The following is a 22,487-nucleotide window of genomic DNA, read 5'->3' on the forward strand; positions in this document are numbered from 1 at the left end:
TGTTATAGAGATAAAGCACTCTAAAAATGAAAAATAAGATAGGGTGAATTGCAACGTTCACACGAACTGGTGGGCGGTCGAACCGAACAGTGGCTAGAAGATGTTAGCTCTGTCGCCCGGTATGCAGGAGGTCATGGGTTTGATCCTGCCCCGGACGCTTGCTGTACATTTGGAGTTCGGCATGTCTCTATCTCCCCGTGGTCGCTTGGGTATTTTTCCTCCGGGTCCGCCGGTTTTTCCTTCCACATTTAGAAACGTGCGTTTGAAACATTTGGCTGCTATTCTCGATTGAAAACTAATTTCTTTAGAACTGCTTTTTTGTGTTCAGTTTGTTGTCCTTCCACACACCCCCGATTGGCATGGTTGGCTACGTAAAGTGCAAAAGTAGTTCAACATACACACAATGCAGGACCCTCCTGAAAAACCGTGCCAAGACTCAACGGAGCTGTACTGTGTACAAGAGATGGACAACGCTCGGTCCTCTCGGTTGAACAAATCGTATTGAGATCACATTTTAAGAAATCGCCCTTCTCTAGCAGAGAGAAAAATGACATAGGAGTATTATTCGCCAGTGTATATTATATTCATAAGCACACCAAAAATGTTCTAAACATTCAAACATGTGAATAAATGAAAGTAAATATTAAATTTAAAAACAAACATCAATTCTTGTCAGCTGTACACAAATGGTTGTCAGGCCTTGTTTTTTTTACTGTTTTTTTTCTGTAATTTATAAATTTTACTTCCCATGAGGATTTCACTCAAATCATCTGTAACGCTCAAATTTGACATTCACTCTCGGGAAGGATTCTGAAGCTCGGGAAACCACAGACCGAGTGGGAAGGGCCGCCAGAACTGTCAGTGACAAATACCCACGCTCTGGGGTCCTATATTTGAATGACTGGCAAACGAATATTTCGGATGTTTAGCCAACGTGGCTGTCCGTGTCACATAATGGCACGAAGGAAGAGGCATGCAAAACTGTCACGGTGCTCAACGGAGCATCGACAGTGTTAGAGAGAGACCTCGGAAGATGGGCATCACGGGACCACTCCAAAGTCACTTCACGAGCATCTTATTCACACGCAGCACATTTGGAGCAATTTCTGCGCGTGGACTTTCACCTCGTGAGCCTTTATCGGGGAGGGCTTCCTTCCAGTTTCTCACAGTAAGGGTGAGATGTTGCTTAGTGTAATCACAATTAACCCTTTCCCATTCCAATGACGTACAAAGTGTTCGTCATCCGAACGAAATCGAAAGTAAAAGGCCACGCGGGAGGGCGTCTGGCGTAGAATGCGGTCGTGTCGCTACAGTTCTCAGCGGTGAGCACGTCTTTAAAAACAACGGCGCTATGCCTATCTGAATAACATTAACGCTGAACCACTTGCGCGTTCCGAGATTCAGCGGTGAACGGGACATCCACCCAGCAACTTGAAAACGTCTCGGAACGGGAAAGGTTTATGTAATTAGCAGGTCATCTTTGAGAATTGGGATGTTTTGGCCAACACTAGTTACACCTTTTTTTGCTATGGGAGGAGGAAACGCATGGAGAACAGGACAGGAGCTTATAAAACTCAATGCAGAAAAGGGGTCAGAGAGACAGATATTGAACCCAGACCCTTCTTGCTGCGAGGCACGAGTGTTACCCACCATGCCACCCTGCCACCCAAACTTGTGGCAATGCTCGGGTTTTGGCGATGTTCAGCTGGAGAAAGTTAGAACCAGTCCAAGATGATGAGAATGCGTGAAGCAAGGCTGTGGAGGAGACGAGCCAGGGAGGTTTGGTTCGTTGATTCAACGCTTACGAAAGGAGTCATACGTGCTAAATCCTCAAAGCTGAAAATATCCAAATTAAATAACAAACTCAAGTTGAAGACGATGAGGATACGTTGTGCACTCATTCATTGGTGACCAGGCGGAGACCTTCAACTCCCTACACTGGACAATCTGGTTTAAATCGCAGGTGGCCGAAACCCAGGTTTGAACCCAGGGTGTCTCAATGTTCCGGGTCGGCGCTCTCAGCGGAATTTTCACCCGAGCCTCTCCCCACGACCGGCTCATCCATACGGATAGTTGAGCGCTATCCCCCCCCCACCCCCCCCTCGGACAGAGGAGTTTGCTTCAGCATCTCTGGCTCCTTCACAAAATGTAAACATCCTCAATATGGAATTGGCTAAACATTCCGACGAAGTCAGAACGCTGCAACGAGCTGTAATCGCCGCGCACTTGCGGAGAAAACGCACTGACAAAACAATCCGCAATTCATGCAGCGACTAAATGCAACCGTAATTCGAGATGCTGCATGGAAACGGTGAGACGTGGGTGGGGGTCTATTTCAGAGTCAGAATCTTTATTTAGACTGCAGGAGGAATCCGATGAGCATTGAAGCTCTTTGTCACAGACGTCCCAGTATGGGCACGGGGTCAGCGATAGTGTCGCTCTCGTAAATTATTATGGTCTCATAAATTAGTATTATTATAAATTACATGAGAGAAAAACAGGCACAGTCATGGGCAAAGTAACAGAGGAAGTCGTGGATGAATTTGAACAGAGGCAGGGAGTGAACAGCATGGATGGCTCGGGGGAGAAGGGAGATGCAGTGTGGTGGAACAGCAGAGAAGAAAGAGCAACCTCCCACTGAATGAAGCCTCACCAGAAAGCAAGTATTTTATCATCCACAGATGGATGATGGGTGATAAATGGACCATCGTATGGTATCTGGGCTCGCAACATTGAGATCCCGAGTTAAATGCTCTACCACATAAGGACTTGGTTTGAAAAATTTGATTCAAAGCTCATTTGAGTCTTTCCCAACTAATTACCTACGAGTAATTCCCGCACCTCCGATTTGCACCGTTTGGCTGTAAAAGAAATTCGACATACATACATTAAACTAATAATTAATTTAAAGCCTTTCGTCAACCCACTGCTGAATGAAGGCTTCCACCCACCACGTTGGATTTGGGAGTTGTTTGACCATACTTCACCACGGCGGGCAGCGCCGGTTCGAGTTGTGTTGGGGGGCTCCCAGGCCTGGTTCAGACATCAGCCTTCGCCGACGTCAGCCGCGGCCGGGAATCAAACTCAGGTCACCAGGTTCCCGGCACACACCACGTTAACTGATGCCACTGTGCCAAACGTATGCACGGTGGCTTCACGTGTCCTTTTGCAGCTGCTATTTTCAGGATCAATTTTGATATCGGCCAAGGTACAAAGGTCTCATTGTTGGAGGAGTTGTGTTTAGAAATTGGCTTAGTTTAGATTAAGAAAAAAACACAAATGCAGGCTTCCTCCTTTTGTTAACAAGCACAATAAATCATGTTCATCCAAGATATTATTTTCACGATCATTGTGTGCGCTCGATGCAGGCTGTGTGTCACCCAGTGGTCAGCTCTCGCCTACTCAGCTCAAGAGGATGTCGGCTCCGATCCAGCTGTCACGGGCCAACCAACTAAACATTTTATTTGCGCCTCAGAATATGCTAATTTTTGTTACACAAATGAACCACAATACCTTGCTGTTCTTGTCAAGGAGCATAAACCATCATGTGAACTCTGGTTATCCTCTCAGCGGCTTTTGGCTAACCATCGAACAAAGACGGACACTGCATCGCACACTTTCAGATGCGCTTCTGCGGCCGTCTGGAACGCTCTTCCTTGCGATATTAGAAAGCCACTGGAGCTATGCACTTTTAAATAATCTAGAGCTGTTTTTTATTGGTTGTCCTACGTCTGATTAGCACGGTTGGCTACGTAAGAAGTTCAACATAAATACATACAAATATATGTAGGGTGGTGGACACGATTGTGGTTGTGGGAAAGGCTAGCAAGGCCCGCCACATACGCCCGAGTGAACTCGCCAGACACTGAGGACTTCACCCGTGAACATGCTCACTGTCTCCCGAACTAAAAATTGTCCTTGCAGAGCGCAGTCTCTCTCCGTGGCTGCTCCAATCATTTGGAATCGCATCCCACGACACGTACACAGAGCAGCAACATCATCATCAATTCCACCACCATTGTTAAGAGACAGGTCAAGGCCCATCTGTTTGTTCCGTTGGGCGTATGATGACACTCCGGAGTCTGGCCCTGTGCCTCCAAGTCGCCACTGGAAATCGTCTTCCTTTTCACGTAAATGTGCAGACTATAAATTGTTTCATTATCATTATTAAGGCGAAGGAGCAGAGCTGCAGCAAAAGCCATGGTTATGGCTAAGGCTGGTCAACAGCTACAGTTAAAAGGCTTTAAGGCTTGGTCTATACTAAATGCTTTAGCTAGGATTAATGCTACAGTCTGGGATAGTGTGATGGTTAACACTTGGGCTCTACGGTTGGTTGAGGTTATGGCTACAGTTGAAGCCATGGCTATAGTTGACTTAAGGGTTTTGTTAAGACTCGGTCTATGGCAATAGTTATGGCTATGGTTAAGACTCGGGCTATTGTTAGACAAGGCTATGATTAAAGCTATGGTTAAGACATTGACTAGGGCTGCAATTAAGACCCATTCCCGGACAAGTGCTATGGTTAAATCAATCTTTGAGACGAGGGTTAACTACTCCACAGCTAGATCTCATGTTATTTGTCAGGGGTCAAAAGTACATCGCCGTAAAACTCTGAAGCCGCTTAGAAATATGTCGAGTCTGTCCCTTCGCCGCCTTATCAGCGCCCTTTAATTTTGGATAGTTTCGTTTCAGTTTTTCGTTCGCGAAACGGTCCATTTACAGAACGCCCGACACAATAAAAATCCCATTCAGCCAAAACAAAACAAAACTGCCACGCGTCACCGCCGCCATTGAACTACCGGCAGACCCTTTGAGAAACAGGTTGTGCCGGTGTACGAGCGGGGGTGTCTGACGGATTCAGTTCATGTTTGTTCCCCTCCTGCTTCGCCTGCTCAATGTGGTTTTCTCCTTAAATGAGGAGGTGTGTACCTGGTTGTTTAGTAACTGCCGCTACATACTATTAACATTCCTTTCCTTTGTTAATGCTACTCCCTGCACCCTCCCTTGGTGCTGCTGATCCTGCATAATGCATGGGCATAATATCACTTTGAAACCCCCCCGCCCACCTCCTACGCATTTCCCATGAATATGCTAAATTCCTCTTCATATGCACATTATTTTTGTTAAGGCGCTCTTCCACCTCCAACCCAGCTTATATATAAGCTCCTAGCTTGGTAGTGTCTCATTCTTCACCTGAAGACGGCTGCTTGCGTTGTAGCCGAAACGTCGTGAGAATTATTTTATTTTATTATGTTTTATTTTTATTATTTTATTACTTCCCTTCTACGTGACTTTACTGAAAGAACCAAGAAGATGAATCCCTGCAGTCACGAAAGCTTTAAATCGAAATGTGGTGCTCCCTTCAACACAACGCCAGCAGTGAGCATCGCTCGCGCTGCGTTCCATCAGTCCGCCGCTTTACATTGCACGCAAATGACCAACGGAAATTTCAAAATGAACGTCAAAAACCCCGACGTTTTTAGTTTGTTTATTAAATGTTGATACGGCACCACCAGGCCAGTGGCGGCGGAAATTCCACATTCCAACGGCAGGTGCCGGTCCCTCCATAAGACAATCGTTTGTTGTCGACTTCCCACAAAGCAGGCTTCAAGTTATCCACGCCTGAAGCAGAACTGGTCGAGGTTAAAACCAACTGGGATTTCAACTCGCAATCTTACCCTTGCGAGTCGAGCGCTCGAATTACAGTAGCACCGAACTATTTCACGAATACTTTCTTTAAAATTCTAAAATTAATTCGTATTCATCACTAGTGAGCCTTAGGCTGGAGCAGTGGTAAGGTGGTCAGCGCACTGCACTTTAACTAAACTAAACTTTTTTACTTTACCAGCTAAGGCGCACTGAGCTATATTGCTCTTTTTCAGAAGCGACCTGGCCACAAATGATAGCTCGACAAAGTGGCTTATCATTTGGAAATGTACTGCAGCCAAATACTCTCAAGCCATGTTTCTAAACGTGGAGAGAAAAACCGGGGGAACCCAGAGAATAATCCATGCGACCGCGGGGAGAACATGCAAACTCAGAATATACAAGCGTCAGGGTCGGGGATCAAACCCAAGACCTCCTGCATACCAGGCGAAGCAGACAACATCTCGCCACTGCGGTGGTGGCACCCCCCTCCCCCGCCCCGTGATATCTGAATTTGTTTTCCAGTCGAGACCAACATCAGCAAAGAGCGATATCTGAGCAGGTCCTAAAGCACTCCCTTCGTTAACCAGCACTGACCAGCATGCTGAAGTCAGGTCAAACAACTTCCATGACCAGCATGGCACGGGGGGGGGGGAGGCAATCATCCAGTAGTGAACGGATAAACGGCTGTAACATTATAATCGTTATTATTTTCATGAATCCATGCAAGGTGATATATTTCCTTGATAACCTTCATTAAGACTGCAATGTATTACAACCGTTTAATCTTGTACGTGATTGAACATTACGGATGCTTTGTGTGAATTTCAAGTTGCTCAATCTGGACAGCTGCCCATGCGAGAAACGTCTACACACGTCAGAGGAAGAGCCTTTTCTTCCCTGCTAAACCGGCAATGAAGAAAAAAAACGTATCAGCACCAAAAACAAACGTTTAAAAACTAAATATTAAAACGCGTTCACATCTCTGGGATTAAACCGAACGGGCAGACTGACAAGCCCGAAAGACGGGCAGAGACACAGACAAGAAGACACTATAATAATGAATAATTTAGGAGGGAGCGATAATTGCTGGGGGATAATCCCAAGCGCGTAATTTGTGGGACGATTTTTCTTCAAATGTGGACGATGACGCCAGCGCAAGCAGTGGCCTACCCTTGCGAACGACGTCAGGGGGATTTTTTGCATCCGCTGTGAGGCAGACCGGCACATCGTGTCACGGTCTATACGCACGCAGTAATAATCAGGGTGGCCTAATGGATTCGAACCGTGAACCTGCGGAACAAGTGGCGGATGCGCTACCGCTGGACCACGTCACGCTGGGCCATTTATGTTGTGCGTCTGTCGCACATCGTACATAGCCACCAAACCGTGCTAATCAGAAGTGCGGGACTGATGAATACTAATAATCTCAAGTTGCAATGCACCCGCATCGTATTCGCTCACTCTCCAAGAGAAGGAACGACTCAAAGGCAGGAAAAAAACACTTTCGAGCGGCTAAGCAGCTAGGCGGTGAGCCGGCACTAAATTCCCCTCCAAGCTCTGCAATCCTCTATATAGAGGCATTATCGGCCAATTAATAAGCGTTTAACACGTGGAAGGAAACTGGAGCACCTGGAGAAAACCCACACGTGGCAGGGGGTAACTCTCTATCCCAGTGCTCTTCATTGTTAGGCCCGCGGGCCACTGGCGGCCCCTGACGTGCGGCCACCGACAATACACAAAAGTGAAAACACCCCCCATCATCGTGCTGTCAACCCCCAATGGTTTCAAATGGTGTTGCGATCCTCACACTGATCATGTATCATTGGCGAAAGTGGCACCCCTCTGAAAATTAGTGAAGAACACTGCTCTATCCCATACGGATGGAACAGGCGAAGTCCATAATTTTGCTGTATCACCTTCTACTATCGTGGCAAGCCAGGGTATGGCACCTCGATGTCCACAGTAAGGGAGTTTCACAAAAATTGTGTGAACCACCAACCCCCACAGCGATGGGTTACAAGCCACGTGCACAGGGAGGGAGGGGAGGGACTGGGGACCCACCTGGGAGGGTGGCGCAGCCCAGGGGCCAGGGAGGTGAGGGAAGAAGACGCTGTGTGGGTGTGCGTCCGCGGAGTGGTAGCTCTCCCCGGGCATGGCCTGAGCGTGCGCGGAAGCAGTGGTGGCACCTGGGTTCTCCATACACGAGGCTCAGCGCGCCGGCATGACGCCACGAACCAGCGGCCTGGAGCGGGCGGGCGCACGCACGAGCGGGCAGGCGGTGGGTAGGACCTGGTCGACACCAAAGACAAAAAATCCCCCGTAAAGACTTTAGCAGCCCAATTCATGATTTAATTTGGGGTTAGATCGCGCAAGTTAAATGCGTCGTAAAATCATTCACCACCCGACACAACCAATTAATAAAGGCGGCAGCACAACCGGTATGATGTTGCAGAGTTTTCAGTTTCATTTATTAGGTATAGCCCTGTGAGCCATGCGGCTCTTGACTCGGGTGCAACCGCAACAAACAAAAACATGAACAAAAAACATCTTAAAGTGACTACGCACAAACAGAAAAATCCAGAAAAAAAACATCAAAGTCTTCCAGAAAAAGCACCATATATCAATGCTGTGTGCAAAAAATCCCAGTGGGATGCAAGTCAAACAATAACAACCATAAGACAATTTAGATTAAAGTTATCAGTCTAACTCTGTACTACAACAAACAAATATGGCTAAAACAAAACGTTTTCGAAATCACCAAAATAAAGCTATAAAAGCAATGTAGCAGTGATCATAGGAACTGTGATTGAAATTTTAGAACGATATGCATAACATGTACTACCAAAATATACTAATAGGGTTTTCCCCCTTTTCTCTGGCAACAAAACTGACACCTTTTGCAAGGAATCATGCTTACATTAACCACAATACTTGCAGTCAAATGCAAACAATAATCAATACTCTGATAATTTATGCATTGTCTTTGAAACCGATTGGTCCACACCAGAGACAGCTTTCTTTAGAGCCTAGTCTCATATGGTGTTCGACCAGATGATGCGTCAAGTATTGTGGTCAATCAAGTATTGTGGTTAATGTAAGCATGATTCCTTGCAAAAGGTGTCAGTTTTGTTGCCAGAAAAAAGGGGAAAAACCCTATTAGTATATTTTGGTACTGGCAAAGGAGGTCCCATGATGTACTACCAAACTTTGCAGCCATAACTGGCTGCATGAGTCACTCCAGAGCAGTCCACACACACTGAAATGGGTACATTTTCTCCGACTGCTACAACCAGCATCATTAGCCAGTTGCCAGAATTCTGAAAATGTCCTCCAGTCTTGGCCCTTAAATATGTGGCTGCGAGGTCGCATGCGGTGCGGCGCGTTAACAAGTAGAATTAATTATTAGAATATCATGAGCAAACTACATTTTTTTTATGTAATGTTTCATTATGTCCCTTGCGAAACACCTGCATGACACGCAGCCAGACACACATCGAGGCTGTATCTCACCAAACCATCATATTAGGCAACTTGACATGTAAAACAAAATCAGAATTACGTAACTTGCAAATACGGAGGGGCACATGAGTTGCTGGTTAAAATTTATATCTATAATACTCGTACTCATTAGGGTGCTACGCATATGGAAAAGTGAAGTTTCAGTTTCCTTTGACCACACCCTCCTCTCATACTTTTGGTTTAACAGTCAACAGCTTAACGCGTGTCGTTCCAATCTATTCATATTTACAACTTGCTCAATATCCCCTCTCTCCTCCTCTGCTTCTCTGCCTCTACAACGAGTGTGTATCGACCGCAAGGCATTTCTCAACTCCACTGAGCAACCAGCAGATACAGCGATGGTCTTTAAACTAGCAGTGGCATCGTTTACTTCCTCGCCCACCCCACACTCAAATACCCACTCACCTATTCACTCAGGATGCCATCTCTGCTTCTCTGCGTCTATGCCTCTACACTGTGACTGTGTGTTGACTGCAAGGCATTTCTCAACTCTGTTGAGCAACCAGTGAACGTCGAGTGAATGTCTTTATTCTCAGGCGCTTCAGTTGGACAGGCAAGTGTGACTAAAACCAGGAGGCATGACCTTGAAAAATCACAAAACTTTATTTTGAATCGGACCTTACTAATCAAGACGGAGACCAATTACAATTTACACAGGTTCGCAAGGTAATCTTGTTGAACAAGTAACAAAGATTAATCATTTTAAGTGGGGCTTTTATCATCTACAGCGGGTGAAAGTAAGACCTTGACGTGTGGCCGATGGGGTTTCAAGTAAAAAAATGAACCTTATTCATCATCGTCAGCCAAGATTGATCCACTGCTAGATGAATGCTATTTTACCAGGTAAGGCCCACTGAGCTATATGGTAACTGAATGAAGTGGCTTATCACGTGCACATTTATCGCAGCCAAATACTCTAAATGCACGTTTATAAATGTCAAGCGAACAACCTATCACTTACTCAGAAAAAAAAATCCACACGACCACAGCGATGGAGAACACACAAACTCTAAATGTACAGGTATCAGGTTCGAGATCGATCCCATGACCTCCTGTATACCGGGCGAGGTAATTCATATCTCGCCACAAGCGGCGCCCAACCCACGAAGTGAACTCGCACAATCCGACTGAAGCATCGAATCGACGACCGACGTGAACAACCTCGTTGGAGAACGACTGAAACAAAACGATGTCTCAACAGGCTCGCGACCACAAGATGAGACCTAAGATTGATGTGCAGAGATATTTTTGTTGAATATACATTAAAAACCGTCTAAGCGAAGCTGATAAGGCAACACACTGTAAATGGGTGAAAGCCCAGCGGGGCCGCGTATTTACATTAGCTGCGTGCCCACCTCTTGCGCACACTTCCTGTAAAGACCCCCCCTTTCCCCCTTCTGCTGCTATCATCTTCCAAGCTACGTTTATTTGTTTGGCCCGGGGACAAAGTTCCCCCAACGCCGCGTCTCTCATTTAAAGTCTAAGTGACTTCCTGCTCAAAAACACAAGCGGCACAGAGCGGGCGGGCCGCGCTCATCCCTACGACTGACAACGAGGCCCCCTTGAATCGGCCGTGGAAATCGCACAGGGTCGGTCGCCCTCCCTGCGGCAGACAGCCGCGAATCGATCCGAGAAGAACGGAGATACATAATAAACGTTTTTGGGTTTAGATCGCGTTATTTATAAATGTGTCGTAACCCTCCACCACCCGACACGGCCAATCAGTAAAAAAGTGTCACGTTGACAAATGACAAATAGTTCACTGCTTTAGCCCACCGGTGTGTTGAAACATGAAACCACAACATTTACAATTTGAGTACGACGTTTCGCTGGTAATTGCATCCAGCATCATCGGGCAATTCGCCAGATTAGGAATAATATTGGTCGCGAAAGCCTACGTGTTAAACGGAGATACAGTCAACCGAGTTGAGCCCCAGACCTGGATATGGAAGCCGATGGCCTCATTGTGAGCCAAGCGCTCCGCCACAGCGCGCAAAAACAGAGCCACGTCGTCATCGTCCCCCTCGCTTCGTTCCAGATATCACGGCTTCACCGGTGGAGAGGCAGCCGGACGGCTCGGGGATCAGAGAGCCGAGTCCGCACCTCTGAGATCCTGGGTTCAAACCCAGGCAACCGCTTGGCGAATAAACCGCGTTCTCAAATGAAGTGAGTTGATGGTATCAGCCCAGTCAGCTGCCGATGACTGCACAAATAAACTTGTCACGATAAATTTGGTTCTGAACTTACTTTGGCCAGCTGCCAAGCTCAGCGCTCTGACCTCCGAGCAACCCCGCCACCCCTCGTTCAGTGGCCCCCCCCCCCGTGCAAGGAACATTACAACTCCCAGCGGCAGCGAGCTGAACAGTGCAGCCCACCTATGGCGTGGACTGGAGAGGTCAATGTGAAGAGATTTCAGAGAGATGGCTTTGTGCTATAATGCTTCTGTGGGCCGTTCTCAACGTGATGCTGTAACTGCGCTACAAGAGATCCAAATGGATGCTTCATCTCGGCATCATATAATTTAGCCGGGTGTAATATCCTACGTCTGTTACCTGTCACTATCAAGTCGGGGTTGGCGCACACCATGAGACTCCCAACGCGCGCTGTACTGCGAGTTGGACCAGATATGGCAGTACAGCAAGTGGGTTTCTTCACTGTCAAGACAACGCAGTCCTTGAATATTTATTTGTATCTGCATCACCGATTTTTTTCAAAGCTACCTCGTAATGTGCGCGTGGATTTTTCTCCAGATACCCAGGATTCCTCCCACATCCCCACAGAAGCTGGCTGTGGGAGTCAAGGAAGGATGTTCCCACAATACAAACGACAGCTGCACGATGGAGATTACGAGTCGGGGATGGAATTTGAGCAAATGTCTCTCTTTGTATGGCGGACACGAGCTCTGGTACAGCGGGCTCAAGCGAGAGAAGGATGCGCAATGCCCGGGCATGGCGCCTTTTAATCAGGCAGCGTGTTCGACATCATTATATTAAGAGGTTAATGAGCCAAACCTGAGAAGGTTACACGCCCCAAGTCAGGGAAACCATGCCAATACCATCAATTATAGCTTACCCGGGGCATATTAAATTACTCGGTCTCTTTCGTGCATTTGAGGAAAGTAACACGGAGACGACAACGCCAAGCGCTGTACTTATCGAGATCATATTTAGACTGCACTCGTGCGATTGACTGCTGCAGTGGTTGATGGCCGTGGCACACAAACGGGAGCGTTTGTGGGGACAAGTCCCGTCCAGGGCTCAAGCCTCCGGACATCATTAATTCCCCTCCGTGCTTGATGACGCGAGTTCACATCACATTCGTACGAAGCTTGAAGTTTCCAGTAGTCGTGCATGATACCCCCCCGCCCCGCGCCAGAACAATGTGAGATTTCTCCCACTTGCTCATGGGTGTTTAACAGAAGATGGGTTGCTGTCCCACGCGCTCTTTTCAACTTCACATAGACAACAGTGCTTTGAGATTCTTGACACCAAAGACAAAGATACCCCTGTATAGCCTTAACAAACTGTTGGGGCACGTGCTGTTAAGCGAGCACTTATGAAGGCCGGCACGGCACACGAGGGGGTGGGGGGGGGGGATCAGCACCACGCCCGGCCACCTTTGTCTTCCAAGTGCCGATGTTTACACACTGCACAAGGTACTCATTTGAGGCAGAGTCGACCTAGGGGAGGCTCAGGACCGCTTCAGATGATCGTCACTAATGTTGGCCATGAGCCGCTAAATAGAACCCGGGTCGCCGGATGCTTAGCGCTCACCACTACGGCTCCTTTAACATGAACGTACCCGCACACAACTTAAACCGGCTCTGAGTGAACAACGAAACCGTCATTAACTTAAGGTGCATCTTATTGCTGGATTTTCACGATCGTCAGAAGCAGACTCCGAGCCACGCTGGGCCATCCCAAGGAGGGGCTGTGTGGGGGGCTCGGGTCTCATGCCAACGTTTTTAGCGACACGCCGGAACTCCGTGGGGTTTAGCCCCTTCCACTCTGAACTATAAACTATATTTTTTTTATTTTACCAAAAAGGTAAGGCCCACTGAGCTATACAGCTCTTTTTCAAAAGCAGCCCTGGCCACAAATGATAGCTCAACGAAGTGGCTTATCACGTGGAAATGTATAGCAGCCAGATACTCTTAAATGAATGTTGATTCGAAATATGGAGGGAAAAACGGAGGACCTGGAGACAAATCCACACGACCACGCGGACTCCAAATATACATCAGCCGTCGTCCGGGTCGGGATCAAACCCACGACCTCCTGTATACCAGGCGAGGTAGTTAACATCTCCTGACCACCGTGGTGCCCCTCATTCTCCACCAGCCCCTACACCACTCACCTATCCTTGTGGCTGGTGACACTCAAATTTCGTTTTCAAATTCACAACGTTTAACCCATGCTTGATTCAAGATGCCGCTCTACCAAGCAACAACCTATCACTTCTTCTTTCAAGTAAAATAATGCGTCTCTCCCTTCGTCAAGCAAGCCAGGCGGCCTAAATATGGTTCGGAGTTGAATGCCAACGCTGACATCTGCTCGCCACAAGAGCGCTCCAGGAGTGTAGTTTTGTGGTTCCTCCTCCTCCTATGTTGAAGGGTCGCAGAACACGGTGTTTTTTTTACTGTAATCATCCGTAGTTTGGGTCGCATGGCCACATTCGCACGACCGTGACTCGTGCCTTTAATTCTCCATTCATGAAGGAGATGTTGCACATCGGCCTTGTTGATGCTCCGATGCGGTTGACGGTTACACCGGCGTCTTCAAGGGAATGTCAAAGCCGAGATGGCGCGATGAAATTGGGCAACAAGGCCGATGGTTGGTGTTGGCTTGGTGCAAAACAAGGCTGGCGTGGGAAACCTGGACCGGGCCCACTTTCAAGTGGTTGTGGGAACGTGGCAGAATTCCAGTGTGAAGAGTCGGGCATTATCGGTGAACTAGAGGAATCCTTCAGGTACCTTTGTTCGACCGTTAGGCGCACACAATGAACCGTGTAACACTCGTACGAGCGTACCGAAAGAGAGTTTGGTTTTCTAATCCTCGAGGATTCACAAAAAAGCTGAAGAATTCAACAGGTGCCTTGCAACCGTTCCCTTCACAATGTACCAACGCATGCAGTGGCAGGCGACGACACGCAGGGTGATCTTGTGCTCTTAGCAGATGCAGCGCGTGCACTTTCAAGGGGTCTATAACGAGGTAAACAGAAACTGAAAGGATAAACCACAAAAGTACTGCAGACTTCTAAGACAATGGAGACATAATTGCCAAATGCAAACAATCCAAAAGCTCACAAACAAACCAACTTCAGCAACAACGGTACGGGTCCAGTCGAAAATGAGACAACGGAGTGAAATAGGTTGCGGTTAAAGCCACACTTGGTACAACGCAACCTTCACATTGTCTCATTAAAGTGCTGCTGTGAAGAAACGCTCGGGTCAAGGGTCAGGGTCAAAAGTGCCAAGGCTCACTTACGCCCAAATTACCACCAAGAGCACCGTGACACCACCACAACATGACGACGACTCGTCCGACCGGGGGTCAGTGGGGTTTAGAGCGCTCGGCACGCAATCGGAAGGTTGCGAGTTCAAATCCCGGTCTGAGCTTGAACTCGGCAAATCACTGCTCCGAGGCTGATGCAACAAATAAGTAAAACAGAACATGCCAATTCGTTACGAGTTCAGCACACCAGTGTGTTGGAGAGTAATTCCACAACATTTACGATTAAAGTACGACGTTTCGCCAGTAAACACAACATCACCTTACTAATTGGCTGTGTCGGGTGGTGGCGTGTTTCACGACACAACATTTATATTCACACAATCTAACCCAAAAACCTCTATTATGGGCTAAAGACCTGCGAAAAGGTGACGAATACTGCCAAAGGCTCAATCGCTTAAAGCGCGTAGACCCCGTTTGGCTTTCGGCTTGCCTTGTCTCACCATTTCCTCACCGAGTATTCCGACACGCGGGAGGAAACTAAAATGTCAAAGCCACGCACGCGAGAAGGGGGAACACGCCACTGTGCAAAATCAGCGGCGCTAGAAGACGCGAACTTCGCATGCCTCGTATTTGTATTTTTCATCCTACATATATTCAAATCGTTTAGTCGTGCCATTTAAAAACTGTCAGGATGATAGGCCAATGCAATAGCTGCCTATGAAAATCAATAACAAGTCATCCCATTAAGAGAAAGGCCCCTGCCATAAAAATGTGGAATTTCCACTGTCAGCTCATTCGTGGCCATCGATGGAGATGATCACCATCCAGCTGTCCGTGGGAGCAGGAAGACACTTGACTGTTGAATTTTATTACAGCTGCGTGCCCCCCCCCCTGAAAATACAAAGACTCCCTTTCACAGAAGTGTCAATACACTAAGCCTCGTGGAAACATTACACAACTGTGCATTCCCCTAAGCGTTGTCTTGAGCACGGAGCAAAGAGCATCTGGGTGGTGGCAGAGGCAAAACAATCTCCCACCCCAAACCAAGTCCCAGGGTCCAAGTCCCATCTTGCCCCAGAGGCGCTGGGTCCCCATAACGCTTTTTTATTTGGCACGAAAATATAAAAGTACAGTTGATCATCGATTATCCTGCGTGCGATTATCCGGCTGCTTCCAACATTATCCAGCGGGGTCCCAGGCCGATCCGGCAAAACCGCTCCAAGGGCTGTAACCAGTCCGGCCCATCGACAGCATGTGTGAAAAGAATAGTAGCTATGCTTGATTTCAGTGATGAATATTACATACGGTAAATGATACACTACATACAACTTAAACAATGAAAATACCGCATGCATAAAGAAATTGTAATGACTAATAACTACGGTAATAAAAACAGAAAATCTATTCTGTGCGATCTGGCGAAAAGTTGCATTGTGCAATTCGGCATTTGAAAGATCACCCGCCGTCTAAAGGCTGCATCAGTCCGGCGATCGTCAAACGCATCATGTTGTCGTTGAAACAAGAACGTAGTAGTCGTGCTACGTACATCACCCCATGATACAGTCTTCGAGATTGGAGTGATAAGTACGGTACAGTAAATAGTCACTTTTTAACACGTAGGCTTTTGGGTCCAATATCATCCAAAAGACAGGTTTTTTTGGGTTATATCGCGTAACTTTTTACAGCTTGGATTTATTTTGTCTATCTATATCGTTATTTATGCAAATTTGGTAAAGTAAACTAATTAAAAACCAAAAAACGTCTACACAACACCTAAAAACCTAATGTTATGCAAGAATAAATAATGATTAGTAGTGATTAACTGGTGTTTTAAAAAAATCGGGACCCCCTTTCCCCCGGAGCCACAGGATAATTGATGATCTTCTGTATGTGTTTGTACGGAGACAAAACAGAGTTCTACTGGCGTACGATTTTACCTACGATTCTCGACAGCAACGCATCATTAGTTTGTGAACATTGGATTTTGCGTTGACCCGACCTCCCATTGTTTAAATGGAGCGCACTGTTGAAGTTGAGTTAATTTTGTTCTCCCAGGCGAGAACTCAGGGGACAGGTTTGAGTCGTGTTTGCAAGAGTGACCTGATCCACAAAATAAATAAATAAAACAAAGCAGGGCGACGAAGCAAATTGAAATCACAACCCTCCGTCACGTGAGAAACGGAAATGACCATGCAAACGTAAAATCAAATAATGTTAAAATTATAAAGTCCCTGTGTTGTGCAAGTTGGCCTGAGTAGATGAGTTTTAGACCGAGTAGAAAGCCCGAACGGAGGTGGGAGGTGACGATTGCACCGAAACACACACAGAAAAGGAATGTACGACGTCAAATGCAATTGCCAGCGAAGTTATGATCACAGAGGATCGAGAGATTGGCATAAACTTTGTGATGCGAACGTTGAGAAGAACCCAAGGGGGGTGGGGGAGGGGGGTGCACGTGAAGCGTCGGAGCCGCACGCATTTGGGGGCATTCAATTCCGAGCCACATTCAGGATTCCTCTTGATATGGGGGCCTGATTTTGCGCACCCTATGATTATCCGCGGGGCTGACCACGATGTTACTCTCATCTGCCGGCATAAGAATGTGCAGATAACTCCATAAGGTAAATGGGATGAATTTGACGCGCAACAACTCCTCTTACGAGCAAAATAAGTGCGGATAACAGGAGTGATTATACAAGTCCATTACCCGCACATAACCTCACGCATAAAAGGATGAATTGCCGGAGTGACTCGTATGATCTGTGAAGACATTTCGGAACAATCGGATTGTTTTTTTTATCGCGCACCAGGGGTCGTCGAACCACGCGAGTGCGAACGCGCGGTGCTTCAAAGACACGCGGCTGCCTCTCTCCTTGTGAGCAACAGAGATTGAGATGGAGACACACAAAGCAAATACACACCGAGGGGCACCCAAAGGTGTGTGGCGTTACAGCACACTGGGCTCTCAATTTGTGTACTGTACGTAGCGTTAGTGGCTAGCGGTGTGTCCTCACTTGCCCACTTACAGTGCGTTTCCCTATCGAACCGTTTTTCTACGTGTCTTTGTGTCTCCGCGTCTCTGCGAGTGTCGCCATGTCCCTGTGAGTGTCTCCATGTTTGTGAATGTGTATCCATCTCTCACTGCGTCTCCGCGTGTGTCTGCCTCTCCGCGTGTGTCTGCGCCATCCGTGCACTTGCTTGGATCACGTATTTTATTTTTAAAAAACGGGGTATTAGGAATACTTTGCTGCACGACCCCTCCTACACGCGGGCGATGGATTATGAAGTCGCTTTGGCTATGCATTGTGGGTAAAAATCGTTAATAACTGCGGATAATCGAAACAAACAAAACCGTGGATAGTAATAGGAGTTTTCACAGACCCTACAGCCGCCGCAGACAATGGGAGTCGTCGGTGATAGGGCCGCTGATAATAGGAGTTCTCCTGCGAGGACACGCTTGGGATTCTTAGGATTCAGAATAAATTTGCAAGACTCGGGAAAACAAAACGAAGGCGACCTTCCCAACAATCCTAAGAGTGGCAAGGCTGGCTTTGCTCGTCAAACAGCTGTTCAATCAGTGTATGTGTACCGGGAACATAGACGCAAGGCAATAAAAATGTTTAAAATGCAATTACAAACATATGGCGACGACCGTCATACTGTGAAACGTGAGAGTGTACGGTATACGTATCAAATTATATTGCAGAAGCCATAGCTCACACTACCGAGCAAATCAATTAGACTTAACGTGCATCCCACGGCTGCTTCTCGGGTATCGCTCTTGGCTACAGGAAGCGTACGTCACGTTGTTCTTTCTCGCAACTTCGCCGTGATGCAGGACAGTAATTTATTTACCAGCACAGCATTCCTATTTTTAAACGATCAAAATGGTTCGCTGTACACTTAACCCGCCGACCGCGCTTTGCCTTTTAAGAGCTGCAATTGCCTCCGGAAAGTGCCCGCATCGAGATGAAAAAAAACTGCACACGCCATCGTACGAACAGAAACTGACAGGACGACAATAGAATTTAACGGCAAGAAGCCAGGGAGGGAACAAATGTGACATTTGCCGTGCGATGACGCAACCGGTGATAGGACATTCGGTTAATCGTGGCAGCGACTGAAAAAGGTCACCGTCTTCTGATGGGATTTCCACGTCGCGGGGTACAAAGTAACTGGGACCTACCTCGGGAAGAAGAATATCTCACAATATCGAAAATGTAATTGCATCGTCTTCAGCTGTGTGTTGTTATGATTATCACTGTTGTGCAACTCAAAAAGGCCAGGGCGTTTTTAAGGTCCCAGGGAAGACTTTAGGATTTCTCAGGGCAGCAGCTGCTCCAAACGAAAGGATGTCCTGGGAAAACCGGGGTAAGGAGAGGCTGCTGATGAGAGTGAGTGAAGTCTAAACCGGTCAACAGTTTCATGGTTCGGGAAATGCTCCTAAGATAAGGGGATAATTTGAGTTCCGAGCCCGATTGATTAGTTGTCATGGTTACCTTTTTGCAAATCCATATTTTGATACGCTACATATATTCACAAAAACCGGTCATGCAGCGTCACATATTTAATCATGCTCATGAGAGGCACCGAATGATGCGTATGAGAATCGACTGGCAACAATGTATGCAAAGTGCATGAAAGTCACCCTAATTTTACAAACTAAATAAGCGAACAATGTCTCCATACATCAGGCTCTCCACTTAAAGCAATGTAAATTAAATCTCATAACAAAACCCATCAAGCACGCAGCCTTCTGGGAGTGCATAATTTCAGAAGAAGCATTGATTGAACACGCGCAAACTATGAACTGGTTTTGACACACGGCGTCTCATCGGCTTTAATCAATTCACCAGCATCGGAGAACTGCCCATCTTACAGGCAAGGGGGCCCTTCGTCCCCCCCTTACGATACAGAGTCCCCAGTTCAACGGAACATTCAAACGGTGATACACAACTCAAATTAAGCACGACCTTCGCTGCGGAAAAGTAAAAATAACGAGCATTACATTTGGGCTTTGGAGATAACAGAACAGACAGTGAGAAAACAAAAAATGGCAAATACAAATTACATTGTTAGATCATGATACGAAAGAGAACCGATTTTTAAATCAAATCGTGACCCCGAATCAGGAAACCGTTATCGGATCATGGTGTTTATTACATGCCGAATAAAAAATAAAAAAAATCCCCCATAAAGCCTTAACATACTGTTGGGGAAGTGCTGTTAGCGAGCACCTATGAAGGCCGGCACCACACATGAGGCGGTTGGTGGCCAACACCACGCCCGGCCGCCTTTGTCTCCCTATTGGCGATGTTTACACATGGCACCAGGTACTCATTTAAGGCAGAGTCGACCTAGGGTAGGCCCAGGACCTGTTCAAATAATCGTCACTGGTGTTAGCCATGAGCAGGAATCGAACCCGAGTCGCTAGGTTCGTAGCGCAGCGCGCTAACCGCTATACTACTGCTCCCACATGCCTAATAAACGCACACACACACGCGCGTCACATGACCTACGAGTGCTCACTCGTGGTTACTGTAGCGAGCCGAGCTGTGTATACTACACAAATGCGGATTCTCCAGAGATAAGATGCTTTTTTGCCCCTGCATATAAAAGAAAATGTTGGGGGGCTGCTTCTTATAATGCGGTAGGGATGTGTACGTGTGTGCAACCGTATTCGTGTAACTTAACCCTTTCCATTACACGTACGTCTTTTGTTTTTTCTTCCGATTCCATTCCGACAACGTGCGTGTACGTCATCGGTACGTCTTCAGGTCAGAAGACGTACCGAGGCTCCAACAAGGCCATGCGGGAGGGCGTGTGGCAGTTTGGAGCCAGCTATCGTAGAGCGCGGTCGTGTCGCTGTGGTTCTCTGCGGTGAGTAACAACGTCTTTAAAAACAACGGCCGCTATGCCTCTCTAAATAAAATTAAAGCCGAACCGCTTGCGCGTTCCGAGATTCAGCGGTCAGCGGGGCACCCACCCTGCAACGTGCAGACGTCTCAGTACAGGAGAGGGTTGATGGAACAGGCACAATTTTTGAGAAGAGTCTTTCCTCTCGGATGGGTCTCATCGACTTATTTATTTATCCATAAAAGCCACACAGAGTTCAAGGACTCCCATTTCAGGAGGGTGCTGCAGTTGGTTTTAAGTTAACATGTCTTCAGTCAACCTGTGAGCGCTTATACGTGGAAGGAAACCGGAGCACCCAGAGAAACCCTACGCTGCGCACCAGAGGATAAAACTATATCCCGTGTAGAAGGCACAGATGATATTAGTCCGTCCGCACTTAGCTGTAGTACCTTCTCCTGACATGCCAGGGTATGGCTTCTGGACGTCGATGGGAAGTTAGTTTCGTAACATAACTACATTGAAAACCCATTTCTCTAGAACTGCTTTGCGTTTCGTTTGTTGTCCTTCCCCCACACCTCCGATTAACGCGGTTGGCTACGTACGGTGCTAAAGACTTTCAACGTACACGCACACAAACACGCGATCTACCAACCCTCGCTGCCTCCACAGTTACTGGACTACACGCCTGCGTGGCCACCACCAACCCAGCTCCCGTAATCCGGAGAATACGGTATTTGTGACCACTGTGGGGGGGGGGGCATTTAATTTACTAGCGCTCTCACGAGGGGCTTATTTCATTATTATTCAGAAAACCTCTGCCGCCGGGGCGCATGCGCTCAGCGGGTGTCGGCCTTCATGTGACGCGCCAGCAGCGCTCGGAAAGACCAGCGCACGCAAGCGGCTTCCCGGCCTCCAACGCTCACCTAGCTGGGATTTGCGCTTGCGGATTAACGCCGCCGCCTACTCCTCCTCCCTGCAGGCGGTGCTCCCGTGCGCTGCTTTAACATTCCGTTCACGTTTTCCGCCGCCCGCCCTGACGCCGGCTCTCTCGCTCGCTCGCGTTCATTTTTAGCGCCGCCGAAGGCGAACTGAAAAACGGCTTCGGGCAAACGAGCCGAGAGCACAGAGCCAAGCCGGCATCGTCGGTTGGACGGGCTGCAACCCCCGCTGATGGGGCTCAAAAAAAAAAAGGGCCTCATTATATTGAATAACGACCACAACACAATTGCATCCCGAAGGTCCGTTTGTCGCTTGGCTCGAACGTTATTTCATTTTGACGATTAAAATAAGGCGCCTCTCCCTTGCGATGCGGCGGGCACTAATGACGATTGAGGTGGGTCTGCGTTTCGTTTTGTGCAAATACGTGAAACGTTATGTTGAAACAAACACAGCCGCCCTTGCGTTGGTTCGGAGCGCGCGCGACCAATCGCAAAAGATTTCAGGCGAGCAACTGCACCCCCCCCCCACCCCCGTCTTCTCGTCCATAATTGGGTTTCCGTTCACGTTCATTTGTAACAGCGTGTGAGCAAGGGCACGCGAGGGAGTGCAATGTGTGCACCGGTGAGTTTTAATCACAATTGAGGACGAGCACCCTCGTACCGAAATGTGGCTTCGAGCGTTCTTCGATTAAACGCAAAACAAACTCGGAAATGCTTCGGCCCCTTGCGGATTTAAGGTCCTTTCACATTTTCGGATTGGAATAAAACCTATCACGCAAATGCAAGTGTATCTTGTGCTCAAACGAATGCTGGGCGGTGATCATCCCTCAACAACAAGAACCTTGAGCCATTCTGATGGCAGGGGCCAGTCTAATCATAAGACAATTTGCTCCAAGTTAAATGTAATATTGATTCATTTATCCAATTTAACCAAATGAAAGCCCATTATTGTCTTATCTCTACTACAATGATGGTATTTAGGGACAAGGGGAGAGAGTTAAGACACAAGCAGTGTTGTACCAAAGAATGACATTAAAATGTCTTTGATATCCATCACAGCAAAATATGAGCT

General features: G+C 47.4%; 1 protein-coding gene across 1 annotated transcript in view; it reads right to left on the reverse strand.

The window, feature by feature from the left end:
• LOC144733320 (protein strawberry notch homolog 1-like) overlaps positions 1-22,487 on the reverse strand; it is a 116,780-nt gene that overhangs the window by 82,177 nt on the left and 12,116 nt on the right. The window contains 1 exon segment of the mRNA XM_078615157.1: positions 7,711-7,938. Coding sequence (XP_078471283.1) covers positions 7,711-7,848 — 138 coding nt within the window. The 5' untranslated portion in view covers positions 7,849-7,938.

This window comes from Lampetra planeri, chromosome 46 (genome assembly GCF_965212315.1).
Source record: "Lampetra planeri chromosome 46, kcLamPlan1.2.h2, whole genome shotgun sequence".
NCBI classification, from domain to species: Eukaryota; Metazoa; Chordata; class Hyperoartia; order Petromyzontiformes; family Petromyzontidae; genus Lampetra; species Lampetra planeri.